Below are 13,886 nucleotides of genomic sequence, written 5' to 3' on the forward strand. Positions count from 1 at the left end.
CCCAAGGCACTCAAATTATACTCGTACAAGGGCAGACTGTACGAGCATCTATAAAAAAACGAGGCGTACAGGTATTCAGTGGCATCTTTAATTGGACACTTGATATCACGACTCAATTTCAAGACAACACGCCACTCCACCTCAGGCCGCTCTTTTCAGACTGGCTGGTATGATGCTCGCTAGCGATATGTGTGTATGCGTTGGCCGCAGATTGCATGCTAAGGTATTCGCAGTTGCTAAGATGGATCACTAGGCCTCGCCGTGCCCAATGGATAGGACGCTTCCCGTCTCTGCAGATGCCTTAGACATGATTGGCCCCGTGAGGAAGCCCAGGGCGGCTAGCAGTGCCCATTTACATATCACACATGCACGACCTACAGCTGGTTTCCACACCCGTCCCTGACTCCCGGGCCCTGCCACGGCCTGGACGCGGGGGGACCCAAGGGCTCAAATCCCAAACCTGGGTGCCGAGACATGTTCCCCCGAGGCCCATTATGCGGCCTCCTCTCGTTAAGCAGGATACCTACATGCAACTTGGACACAGGTGTGGTGACACTCTACAGCAACCGACCCAGCTCTGTGGTTTTTGCAGCGATTATCCAATGTGCTTTCGCCCGCTTGGGAGAAATGCTGGAGAAAACTTCCGGGGGGATGATGCACCTGGACGCATTGGGGGATGATTGCATTCTGCCCTGTGCCCGTCCCATCACTGCGTGACGACTAAACATTCGGCGACGCTGTGGATGCCTTTGGATCTCATGGCACAAGAACATCATCGGCGAACAACTCACGCGGGGACCCACCACGTCGAGTAGAGATTGGGGGAGTGCGCAAGTACTCGTACGAATGGAAAGACGAAGTTCTGTCATCTTGCCGCGTCTCAAGACCACTTTTACAAGGCGAGAGCCGTCGACATTCCTTCGGACAGGCGTGAGCAACAGGACCCTTGAACACCAGCGAAATGCTAGCGCCTAAAAGGGTCTTTTCTCATTCAACCTGTGACAGGACAGCAATCTTGCTCTAATTCGAGACTACTTAGGTATGTACTGCCCAGTAGGCAGATCCCACTTGATGTCTCGACACGGCCGTGATGGGACCTTGGCAGCTGCGTATCTGCTCGTATTCCCTGTCAGCTACCATTCTAAAGCAGTCATGCGCAAAAGTTTCAAGCAATAATCTTCCGGAATACTAGGGCAAACTTGTCATCTAGCGGCACAGCGAAGCTTTGTACGGCGCTAGTTGCGTTTAATCTGCCTCGTCAATTTAAGAAGAAATGAGACGAGAAATGAGGTCGACCGGGATAGCAGACAAGCGGAGCTTCCGTCACAGCTCTACTTCTACTAGCAGTAGCATGAATCGATGGCTTGCATCATCACCCGCCACCAAAGGCCACCATCATGACCAAGCGCCCACCACGAGCGGCTCATTTCTAGACCCCTCCTTGTGTAGGGATCGGGCATCGTTCGAGCATCCCATGGCAACCCAACGCCATCGTCACAACTACAAGTTACGAGTACAACTACGAGGTAGTATGTCGTACAGGTAATTACAAGGTATTATGCCCTAGCATGGGCGAGGCGAGTGCGGAGTGCTTTCAATCAGAAAATCAAGAAAAATTCGCGGCCGTTCCCAGCTACGAGTACACTCTGCTCAAAGCAAAAAGCTAGCGCGCACTCTATTATGCCCGAAGCTGGGCAATCGGCGTGCCGACGCGGACCGTCCGAATCCCAGCTCGGCTGCACAGACGCCTTGCTTCATGTCAAACTAGCAGATCTCAAAGTGCATGGTGCATGTGTGAGATGTGAGATTTGTCGAGATCAAACACAGGCATCGGCATCAGGCACAAGCAATGCGGTGCAGTGCAAATGCGGTTTGCCTCGTCTCCTCTCTATATTGGTATCCACATAAGAACTGCTTCGACCATCGCGGAACCTCACATTGAGTCGCGGTTACAGCCACGAGAGACAGCTGCACGACACCAGCTCAAGCATTTAGCAAGCTTTTTTGCCTTCGGCCCGTCCCTAGCTCTATCAAGCTGTGAACTCTCGACGTTCTTATCAATGGACTTGAACGGGCACGTCTTGCTGTCTTTATGCGCCGGTGCTGTGTGAGCTCCGTCCCAAGAGGCGGGGGGGCTGGCATGCTCATCAGGTCGGCGCCGCATCGTGACTGAGATCACTCTTGTCGTCTTTTGATTGTGCATTTTTTTTTCTTCTTTGCTTTTTTCTTCCTCCTCGCGGATGCGCTATTCTGCGGGCTGCTTTTTGCGCCTAGTTGGGGCTGAGAAATTACCTGGCAGTGTATGAGGACGGCGGCGGCTCGCAGCCCCCCGGTGCTTGAGACAAGAAAAAAGAAGATCTGTCTCAACCCTGGCCCAAGCAACAAAACATGTACAAGTACCGACCAGGGAACCAGACGGGTACAGAGTGCTAGTACGAGTACCTACATGCGACCACGTCCCTGTACGAGTACCCAGTCCTTTGTGGACACATCAGATGGGGAAGGGCCCAGATGACGCGACAAGTTCTCCGTACTGTATGTATCTATGGCATGCATTGCATGAGGGCTAAGCTCGACAACCGGTCCCTGCAAACCACCGTGGTCTACAGGTCCTGACCCCATCCGCCTACCCGGTTCATGCAGCGACTTTACGGTGGGCCTATCAGTTCTTCTCGTCGCGCCCCATAGCCGTACAGGACAGGACATCGATTGTGGAAGGGTGCTGGAGGCTGGGGCCAGCCAGCTACACCGGCTGTTCTCCGATGGCATCGGCCGACAGAGCGCAAGGATGGGAAAGGGCATCGCCGTGACCCTAACGGTGTCGCATGCAATGGAACATGTAATGGAACGGCCAAAGCGAATCACGGGATCCCTACGTGGAGCGAGTGTGATCGCTTAAGATTGGCAACAATACGAAGTGATCCAGACATGCGCAATTACGAGTATATGTTGGGAAAGGGAGGGAGTGATGCTGCTACCACTACTGCTAGCACGAGTGCTGTTGGTGGTTTGTGCCGTAGGATGGATGTGCATCTCGGCCCCGCCAGCCCTTGCTGCATGCAACTACAGGTTACGAGTTTAGACGTGGCGACCGCCTAGCGGTTGAATTTGTGCGGCGCCCGCCTCACTCCGTTGCCAACGGCGCATTGGAGGATGCTGCCCGACTGTCGAGGGAGTTGATTCTTGGACGAACTCATGATCAGAGGTCACGATAGGGGCTCACATTGTCTTGGGCTGCAATGTCTGTGCTGTGTTGTCTTTCGGACGCACTTCATCGGGCGGATCATGCTACCAGTACGAGCAGCTGGCAATAGGGGGCGTACAGGTTCTCAGTTGGCCTTGAGCAACATGACCAACCTCGCCGGTTTCCTTGGTCGCTGGCTCAATGAAACACTGCTCCTTGCCATTGCATCTACTACTATTTCCCGGCGGAGGGGGGCGGCTAAGTGAGGCATGACTGGGGCTGGCTGTCCGGGATGATTACCTCTATCCGGCGTAGACAACGATTCGCATGGCCGCCCGGTTGGCTCTGGGTATAAAAAAGAAACAGTGAAATGTGAGAGACCACCGCTTATCCGCATCAGTTGGAAACCACGTGAAATGCAACTGACGGCCATCGATGCTGATGCGATTCGTCATGTCGGGCAAATTCCCGATGGGAGGTTTGCCATGCGCAACAACGGAGTTGCCATGATGCTACGCTGCATGGTGTGATCACAAAGGGGTACTCCTGGGCGATTGATGCGCAAAAGCAGGAGCAAATCTGCCCACTCTAGGAGTGATAAAGTAAGGCTCATCCAGGCAAGCAGGGCTCATAACGCCTCTGTCAACTGTTTGATTTGTGTTTATTTTCAAATATGCCGTCAGTGGATCGATGAATCATTTAGCCGATCCTGCTATACCACAAGCTGTAGGATGTTGCATCACTCAGCGCTGGTGTTAGTCCTCATGGAAGAGTATTGACACGGACGAATCGAACAAGAGCAAAACCAGCCGGGCCAAGCGGACGTAAACGCCAGAGACACCATCACACGGCGCCAACTAAACATGAACAGCGAGGTTTCTGATTCATTTGGCCCTGTGCTCGTGGGATTCGATCCCGGGTAAGTTTGAGCAAGACGGCCCGCGATATCAACCCAACCTTCCGGGTATTACTCCGTTAAAACTCCACATTATCTCCTACCCCGCCATTGCTCCTCAAGAGAAACTCCGTGATCGCTGGGGCCCCGAATAGTATAAGGCTACTATATAACCTAAACACGTTTCTCGACTGGTTCGAGATATTCAAACAACATCTACAGAGTCATTCGCTTTTCTCGGCTTTCCGGCGTGGCGTGGCAGACAGCTGAATAAATGGCATCTCAACAGTGGAAAGTGGGCGAGCCCTGGCTTGACCTAAAATGTGCGCTGGGCGAAGGACCGTTTTATGAAAAGGAGACCAACTCGCTGCGTCTTGTTGACATCAAGAAGAAACACGTGCACACCGTTTCTTTAAGCGACGTCTCTCTAAAGACTATCCAGCTGGACGTTTGCCCAACCGTCACGGCTGACATCGAGGGGGTGGAACCTCAGGATCGCATTCTGCTCGGTGTCAAACATGGACTTGCAGTGCTGGATCGTCAAGCCGGAACATACAAGATGCTCGCGCCGTTCAACGGCCAGGAAAACGACGAGCGTATACGAGCCAACGACGGAGCGGCAGATCCCCATGGCAAGTTTTGGCTGGGGACCATGACGGACTTTGGGCTTGGGGAATTTCAACCAGAAGGTATGGCTGACCGACGATTTGTATGATATGCTTTTGCCGCCCCCTCCCCTGGGTGGCTGGCTCACCCCCCTCACGCCGGCGCTGACGGGCCTTTTTTGATAGGGTTTCTGGCACGTTTTGATTCGTCCAAGGCAAAAGAGGAGGTCCTAACGGGCCTGGTCATCCCCAATGGCATTGGGTGGTCACCAGATAACAAAACCATGTACTTTACTCACTCCAAGACTCGAGAGGTGTTCGCCTTTGACTACTCGCCGGAAACGGGGGCAGTAAGCAACAAACGCCTTTGGTATCGGCATGAGGGACCAGGCGAGCCCGACGGCTTCCGCGTCGACGTGGATGGAAACGTGTGGCACGCGATTTATGGGGAGAGCTCGGTTCTCAAGATCAGTCCCGATGGCAAGGTGATTGGAAGCATAACTCTGCCGACTAGGAACATTACCTGTGTCCAGTTTGTGGGGACGGAGCTGTTCATCACGTCAGCAACGGACGAGGAGGGCGATGAGACGAGTAAGAGGTATGGCGGTGGTGTCTTTAAGGTTGATGTGGGGATTGCGGGTTTAGAGCTGTTCAAGTTCAAGTTATAAATTCAAGGGACTTGTCGAAAAGGCATACATACCCTTGCAATGTCAAAACGCCGACGCCGCAAGGACTTGGGAGCGAGAGGACGATGGCTTTGCCGTGTTGGGAATAGAATAAAAGAGGGAACACGGAAGGATTGCTGTCTAGATTGTTTCTGCACGCGAAGAGGCTGCTTAACTGGTTGTGCCTGATATTGTCCTTTGCAACATAGGTAGTCCGTGCTACTGATGCGTTTGAACCAACTACGGAGTTGTACTCGTATGTGCCCAACGCTCTCTCACTCTCACTTGGAAAAAAAAAACATGAATACTTCTTGTGATTGGGGCCACATCGCTGATAAGCAGGGGCAGAAGAAGCAAAAAAAGGAAGAAAAAAAAGGGAAGAGGGAGGCTAGATGAGGTGTCCAACCCGCCCTACTGTACGCCAAGTATGCAATTGTGAAGCAGGGCCGTCTGCAAAGGGGCACCGAGAAGCATGCAGAAGTGCATTGGGGGGGGAAAGCAACTAGACGTGCTGGAACGTTTGTAAGGGCTAGTAACTAGGGCCGCTTTGAAGGCATGCCCGAGATGTGAGAGGGAAGAAGGTTGGAGACTTGTAAACGTCATAGGGAAGAAATGAGAACTCGTAGGCTTTTGACTGATTAAAGAGGGTGATTCATGAAAGGGTGCTAATAGACATCTTTCTCTCGTCTTGTTTCTGTCTTTCTCTCTTGTCAAAGAGGGTGATGTCTCTGCAGCCTCAGCCAACAAAGACAAGGCTGGATGAAACTCCAACAGATTTCCGGTTGCTATTGTGTGGACTGGTCCATCAACACCCCATCTGTTCATGCGGATCGATCTAGTGACTTCAGTTGAACATGGATCGTCTTGATCCCTTCTGGTTCTTGTCCCCAAAACGCAATGTTTCATCGGCACTACTCGTACATACATTTCACAACTAGCAAGCCCAGTCTAGCCTAGCCACAGCCGTCGTATGATGAGCTCTTTCAGGTATCTTGCACAGCACAAGGCGTAGTTCTGTGCTCGCAGTACATGTAGTCATGCCAATGGCAAACAGCAGACGGCATCTGCTCACCGCTGCTACTTCGTACCCATTGCTCAATGCCTTGGCTTCATCGCCAGCCCAACTTGGAGACCCGACTCGAACCCCCCCTGGTCCCGCCTCACCGCCTGCGTTGTCGCAACCCCGGCCCCGGTCTCCGGGTTTCCGGCCCCGCATGCTCGGGGGCGGTTCGGTCACGTCTCTTCTTTGTTTTTTGCCCAATTGATACGAGCGTTGCAAAGCGCGTGTACCTTTGCCTGTGGCACTATCGAAGTTGGTAGCACAAGTAGCAGTACAAAGCAGCATAGGGAGAGCAACAGTGATTTGCTCAAAGTTCTTGGTGGGTGGGCACGGCATGAAAAGAAGACGACAGAACAAAGTGGAAACCCCAAAGGCCCGCTATCCACGACAAGGGGGAGTGAAAAAAAAAAAAAGAAGCCCATCCATCCTGCAAAGCTGTCTAGAGGAAAAACAGGGTCTAACCGATAAACGGCCCCCAAAAGACGCTCCTCATGCTTGCCGGGGTATCGCTCTGCTCTGCTCTGCTCTGCTCTGCGTCTTTTGCCAAGTCAGACAAGCTTAGCTTCGCCAGCGTAGCATGCGGCTGCAGTTCTCTCCCAGGCGCAGGAACTGCTAGGACAGGGACCGTTCCCGGGCAAAAAAGGACAGGGGCGCAAGGGAAAACGTGCACGCTATCGTTATGCATACGATACATGGACTAAAGCAAGTGCGTGCTGCAGGCATCTCGATCTGGTTATCGAGGGAAGCCGGCGGGCGTTTGGGGCGAGATACGGCGAAGCTCGGCTAGCATTGATGCGGTCAAGAGTGAGTTTGCTTGGGGCTGAAGGGGGTGTCCAATCCGATGTGTGTGTTTCTTTTCTTTTCTTTTTCTTTTTCATCTCACCGGTTTCTGGAGAAGAGAGAGGGAGAGAGAGGAGGACAGGAGCCTTGTTGCGCCTAGTGTAGTGCTGTATCAGGTGGTTCTCATAAATCACATTGTCCTGAACCAACAGTTTCTGACTGACAAGCCTTTATCGACCGGTGTCCCCCCTTGACGCTCTAGTTGCAATTGATTCATATTGAATTGATTCTCTCTCTCTCTCTCTTTTCTTTTTTTCTCCAGTTCTTGAAGCATGTCCATCCATGCACTCATTGACAAACAGACAGGAGCCGCGGATGAGTTATTGCCGCTTCCTTCACCGCCTTCTCCCGGACATTTTCCCCCCCAACTGCCCCCCCTGTCCACATAAAAAAAAAGAAAAGAAAAGAAAAATGAAAAGAAAAACTTCACACCAGAGCCAGGGTAAAAGGGGCCCCAACCTCTCTCTAACCCCCCCCCCCCCCCTTGCACTCGGCACGGAGTCAAAGCGCGGCGCAGAGCATCGGCTAGCTGGACCGCTGGACCGCTGGCCTTGTTTTCTCTTCTCGCGTTTGCCATGTCTGCCGTGCTTGCTTGTACGGGCACGAGTATGAAAGGCGACAGGACAGGACAGGACGGGGGATGGGAAGCAAAGCAGAGGCAACGAGATGCTGACCCGAGGCAGACGCAGGGCGTCCTGTACGTACTTTGTCGCGCAGCAAACCCCGTTCTAGATGCTGTGGCAGAGCAGATGGAATACCTACCTACTTGTACTGCTGGTACTGGTCTCGTACTGCTCCAAGTCGGTACGAGGAGTTCGGACATGATGCCTCGTCCGCCATGTACCGGTACATACATGCCTCGAGCTGGAGTTGGCGATCCACCGCAACAAAGCTGCGTCAAAAGGACCCTCTTCGCCTTTTCACTTCTCTCACACCCGGCAGGGCCATGATTTGCTGCTTTCTCCAGCTACGGCTACCCCCCTCAGACAGGCGCAAACATGATGATGATGGCCATGATGATGCCGGTGACTAATCGACGGGCTTCCGCGCTGTCTTCAGCAGACGAACGACAGGCTCGAGCCGCGAGCCGCGAGGCAAGGGGGGGGGGGGAGCCTTTCTCCTCTCCTCCCCCCCCAAAGACCCAAAGACCCAAGGACAGACCAGAGATGCTCGACACTTGGGATCCATCCATGCCACGCTGAGCGGCATGCCCGTCTCCCTGGTGGGTTTTGGCCGCATCGCGGATGGCAGCTCCGTCCTGTCAAGCTCTGCCACCTCAGTCCTGGTGAAGCCTCGTGTGTGTGCTGTCAACTCGACTAACTGGCTACCTGTACTAGCACTATCAGCTCCCCACACAGACCGAACCCTGCTGATCCTGCGAGGCAGACGAATGGACCCGGCGTGCTGGCAACCTGAAAAGGGCTGTCCCGCTGTTGGGCTGACATGGGTGTGTTGGCATAGCTGACCAGGCCTTTCTCCCCCCCCCCCCCTAACCGACGCTGTCCATCACCCTCGTCTTCTCCAAGTCGGTGAGGTTTGTGAGGGGGAGCCTCAGGTCTCACGATGGCCTCATCACGACGGCTTGCTTGATACCTGTACTCCATTTACGAGGTTGGCTTTGCCCTGTCTGGCTGTCGACTTTCTCCCACCGCTTCGTTGCGTTCACCCCTAGCAGCGACCGTCGTAGGTGAGAGTTGCAAACATCCAAGAATAGCAGTCTTTTCTTTTTCTTTTTCTTGCTTGCTGTCTTTTCAACTTTTCCTTTTTCTTCTTCTTCTGCAGCTGGCGCGAGTGCGAGAATGCCTTTTCCCCTTCAAGGCCGTGTGTCCCTTCTCGCAGACCGCCCCTTTGTGGTTTTCCTTTTTGGTTCCCCAGCTGGCGGTCCACACGGGTTTTGCATGTCTATCCTTTCACTCGCTGCAAAACAACAGCATTGGGGAAAACGCGGAGTAGCGAAAGACGACACTAACTTGTATCGTAGTATAGCCTTCTCGTCTCTCTCTACTACGTGCATACAGCCTGGACAAGACAACTTGGTGCTAGTACTCCGTACTTACACCGGATACCACCACACAGAGGCATATCTCGTTCCCCGGGTTCGTGCCATGGCCCTGCCTAACCTTCCACGTCGCAGCAAGAAGCCCCAGAAAATTTCAATGGCAGAAACCTGTCCCTCGTCTTCTTTCCCACGTGCAACAACCAGAGTAGCATCGCTGGCGGGCGCAACGGGCACCGCTGTCGTCAGTTTTTTTCTCTCTCTCTCCTCTCTCTCTTCTCTTCTGCCAGCGAATGATGTTTCGCCATTCCCGGACAAGGTACATTTCATGCGTGTGGATATTCCGACGTGTGATCCAACCTCCCGCCCAAAAAAAACCTGCTGGCATATGATGATATGTACAAGCACACACACACACACACACACAAAGCAGCCGTTGGTTCTTTGCTAGGTACGGAGCATTAGTATTACTACCAACTGACAGATCCACGCCAAAAAAAAAAAAACGGTAAGAGAAAGGAAAAGGCATGTATGCTTGCTGCTGCAGCGATACCCTGCCTGCTTCTAGGGACGCAAAGCCACGCTGGGAATAGCAATCTTTTCTGCCCACCCCCAGACACTAAAGCATCAAGGGCGCTTACTTGTACTAGTCGGTGATGCTCCTGTCAAATAACCGTCTTGACATGAAGCGTCACGGCCCTCATTGGGCGCCGCGATCGCCCGCGTTTGGGACTTAGTGCATCCCGGACGGCGGCAGATCCATGAGGATCATCCTTTTCTGCCGCGTCTGCCTCGTAACGTGTATCGTATGCCCGCCCAACCGTAGAACCGATGATGCCAAGGGCAAGACAGAGAGAGAAAGAGGGAAAAGAAGAAGGAAAATCAAGGGGGCTGGGGAGGAGGAGGAGGGAGGGCTTTGCTTGGTTCTTGTCCACGGGGTGTCCCGTCCCCCGTCCACGTCTCTCTCCCTCCCTCTCTCTCTCTTATCAGGGCCTTGTGACACTCAGCAATAGGTAATACTAAAGTACATGATTTGACATCTCTTTTTTTCTTCTTATTTTTTCCTATTAATTCTTTTCTTTTCTTTTTTTAACCTTTTCGACACACGCACTTGCAGACGCCATGACGAGAGCCTTGTCCGTCTTGCGGTGAATCAACACAAGATCCCCCCCCCCCCCCCTCAAAATCCAGGCTGTGGATGACCATATATCGTACGTCAATCATAGAAAAGTAGAATTGTCCTAGTTCCCTCAGGGGAGCAAAATGACTCAAGACATGTCAAATTCATCCCGTTCGGTTCGGCATCTCTCTTATTTTCTTTTCTTTTCTTTTTTTTCACAAATCCATCATCATGGCATAATCGCCTTGGAATCAAAAAAATGTAGTAGATACACGCCCCCCCTTATTACTCCGTAGTTGCCTAACGGATCGGCCATTCATTCATCACAAGATTTCGCCCCCTAATCGGATTGCTCCAGTGCAAAGAAATGTCCGTACATAGACGGGAGCACTCCTCATGTCAGGCAGCGTTAAACCAACTCCGTAGTGATGTTGATAACTGGCCAAGATTATGTAGGACTTGGCGTGGGAATAGTATGTAGGACAAAGTCACCGGATCTGCCAACGTCAGTACACTTTGCCTCTGGTATTATACGCTACATGTATGGAGTATGCCATCACAAGGCTCGGATTCACTTCCGGCGTCCCGATCCTTCTCCTTGGTGCCAAGCATATCATGATTCAAGTGCATTGCTACCTAGTTAACCTATCGACTGTCTCACATTCAGACACTAGACTCTCAAACTAACGCAGATGGCGTCTCATGACCATAATGAATACTTGCCTATGGTTTTATCGTAGACATAGCACACGCTCTCCACTCCTTGCCCTTGGCCATCACAGATGCCTTCGCTTACTCTTCTTCCACATGAGCGGCTTCTTCTTCTCTCAGGTCTGTGTTGAGGACCAGATCCTCCTTGCTTCGTCTGTGCACAATAATGGTCAACCCCTCGATTCCATAATCATCGTATTGATGCTGATGAGAAACACCCCCCAATTCCCCACCAGCAATGACTTGGCTCGCTTGGTGTTCCAGCGCAATATCCAGCTCGATTTTGAGCTTATCGAATGCATCACTAAGCCCCAAATACCGTGAGCGCCACTCGCAGACGTGGCGACTTAGGGAAATCTCGGACTCGCTGTTAGGGGTAACAGGAGGAATCGCCGACTCTTTCATCACGTCTCCTGCCTGGTTTCTCTTTGAGAAGCGGCTTGTAAATTCCAAACCCTTGTATCCCGTAGCTGTTGGCTCTTCGTCAATACTCCTGTGTGGGACTGATGAGCTGGGAAGTGTTCCTTCGTCGGGGTTAACTGCCGTTGCAGACTGGCCAAGATATCTTTGAGAGTCGGAGGCTGACAATGTATACCCCTTGCTCGGGGAGTTGCTCATCAATGTCGGTGTGTCGTTGATCTTTCTTAGTTGTTGTTTCCATGTTGAAGGATCGGAAGACTCAATGTTTCTCTGGGGACTCTTGCTTGGACTGGTGGCTTTCCTAAGCGAATCTTGCGATCCAAGCCCCTTTTCTGATGCTTTCGGAGTCCAAGCATTTGCTTTTCTAACAGGCGATCCCATGCCCCTATGTGATAACTCTTGGCGTTGTTGGCCCCCAGCGTTTCCCATCTGATCATCGTATCTGACGTCTTGCTGAAGCTCCGGTACGTCATTGTCTGCTCCAGATGGCGAGATTCGAATCGTTGGAGTTTTCCAAATAGCCTTGTCCGATGGCGATGCCTGATATTTTTTCAATTCTACCGAGTCTATGCTTTCATGGGAAGCTCCTTCCAGAATCGATTTCGGTGTGTCCTGGTTACCATGGAGCGTGTGAGGCAGAGTGACACTCTGGGACATTGCTGGATCTTCTGAACAAGTCCAAAAAGTATCCTGATCCAAAGTGTGCAGGCTGAGAAGCCCTTTCAGAGTCTGTGTAGCCGTTTTGTTCCCAAGATCGTCGATTCTTCGTCGGGGCGAAGTCTGTTTGTCATTATCCGGCCACATATGTTGAATACGTGACTCCTGTGAAGTCGCCCCGGCCTTGCCTCCTGTAGATTCTCACCCATCAGCACCCCATGTAAGAATATTATCAATGCTAAATCAGTACTCACGAATTGTATCCTCGGGTAGAATCTCGCGTTCTAGCTCTTCTTCGGTGCTTTTATTCGTCTGGTCAATCACATGCCTCCTTGAGGGAGACTGTCGAGCAATGCAGCAGATGCTGTGTCTCGTAGGGTCGCTGTTCACGTGACAAGTCGGGCAATCAGAGCATTGCTCAGGGATGGCCATTTCGCTATAGGACTTCTCCAGGCGATGTCGGCGTTCATGTCGAAATTGTTGGCGTGCTTGTCTTTCCGCCTCAGCATGTCTCAGCTGACTTTCTCTGGGATATCCTGTGATAGAGTCACGGCTCTTAGAATGAGATAGCCGATTATCTATGCCAGTATATCAGCTTATTTATCCCAAATTATGACTCTACGTAGCTTACTTTTCTCTGCACCGAGGACAGGCTCAGATAGATTGGCAAGGCTCCGGCTGTGAGTTATCCCTTGGTTCCATGTCCCTTGGCTCAGCTTCTGCTGGTCTTGCCTGTGCTCTTGGCCCCCTGGAAGGATGGTAGACAGACCACTCACCAATTCTGTCTTGCACTTGGAACAGAACTCATGCCCACATCTCGCACATCGCGCTCGTGTATGCAGATACCCACCACAGGAATGGCATACATGAACGGTTTTCATCCCTGATGCCCGTTGTCGATCTTTCTCATCCGACAGCCAACCCTCTGGCCGTGAGACCCCATATGTGTCAAACATTTCCAATACATCTTGCTGCTCCTTTCTAGAGCTCTCGGGGGCGCGTTGTCTTGTCCGAATACTTGAAGACGATGCTTGGAGATTCGGGTGAGACCGTCTGGAAAGCTTGGATCCCAATTTCGCATCATTGACTTCGTTGGCGGTCTGGTTTGACCTGTATAAACTGCGATATCTGCTTGGATCTCGGGTTGGACTTTGCAATCGCAACGAATTGCTCGATCTAGAGGCTCTCAAGCTCGGCTTGACGTTAAACATGTGAGCACTTGTCGACGCAACCTCCCAAGCAACTCCGTTGTCATCGTTATGGTTGTCATTGATCCTCAAGCCTGGGTACGAATGGCCAACTGGAGGTGAAGCAGACACTTCGACCCGCGTCCGCGGACAGACTGGGCTGCAAGGGTCTGCAGCATCGCGCGTATTCGCAGTGTATGGCTGGGCAGTTAGGTTATCGTTGCTCGATATCGTGTTGAGCTGCCGTATGCGAGACTCGACGAAGCCAAAGGGCACCAGGTCGTCCGGAACGCCATCAAACGAAATGGCATCTCTAAGAAGAGTGGCGGGGTCGCTGAACTCGGGATATGCCATGTTAGTTGATGGATAACAAGTAAATCATATGGAGTCTGAAATAGACGATGCATGCGTATGATGATAATTATGAACAAGCGTTGAGAGGGGGGGAAAGACAAGAAGTCAGAGGAAACACATGACCCCACAAAGAAAGAAAGACACACAGGAGCAAAGTGGAGGGAGTTGCCTTGTGCGTTCAAGGCAAGTTCT

The 13,886-nt window shown here is 52.1% G+C and overlaps 3 protein-coding genes across 3 annotated transcripts; 1 reads left to right on the forward strand and 2 right to left on the reverse strand.

The window, feature by feature from the left end:
* Window positions 1–4,353: 4,353 nt before the first annotated feature.
* On the forward strand, window positions 4,354–5,352 carry Triagg1_10636 (uncharacterized protein; the record flags this gene model as incomplete). The annotated part of the gene is made up of 2 exons (XM_062894729.1): window positions 4,354–4,768; window positions 4,871–5,352. The coding sequence occupies 2 exons, from the start codon at window positions 4,354–4,356 to the stop codon at window positions 5,350–5,352; spliced, it is 897 nt and encodes a 298-aa protein (XP_062750383.1).
* A 2,879-nt stretch (window positions 5,353–8,231) lies between these two features.
* Window positions 8,232–8,853, reverse strand: Triagg1_10637 (uncharacterized protein; the record flags this gene model as incomplete). Its single annotated transcript, XM_062894731.1, has 2 exons — window positions 8,232–8,500; window positions 8,610–8,853. 2 exons carry the CDS (start codon window positions 8,851–8,853, stop codon window positions 8,232–8,234), a joined length of 513 nt encoding a protein of 170 aa, XP_062750384.1.
* A 2,304-nt stretch (window positions 8,854–11,157) lies between these two features.
* On the reverse strand, window positions 11,158–13,694 carry Triagg1_10638 (uncharacterized protein; the record flags this gene model as incomplete). The annotated part of the gene is made up of 4 exons (XM_062894732.1): window positions 11,158–12,344; window positions 12,408–12,731; window positions 12,785–12,944; window positions 13,020–13,694. The coding sequence occupies 4 exons, from the start codon at window positions 13,692–13,694 to the stop codon at window positions 11,158–11,160; spliced, it is 2,346 nt and encodes a 781-aa protein (XP_062750385.1).
* Between the last annotated feature and the right edge of the window lie 192 nt (window positions 13,695–13,886).

This window comes from Trichoderma aggressivum (genome assembly GCF_033847375.1).
Source record: "Trichoderma aggressivum f. europaeum strain CBS 100526 chromosome Unknown scaffold_079, whole genome shotgun sequence".
Lineage (NCBI taxonomy): Eukaryota > Fungi > Ascomycota > Sordariomycetes > Hypocreales > Hypocreaceae > Trichoderma > Trichoderma aggressivum.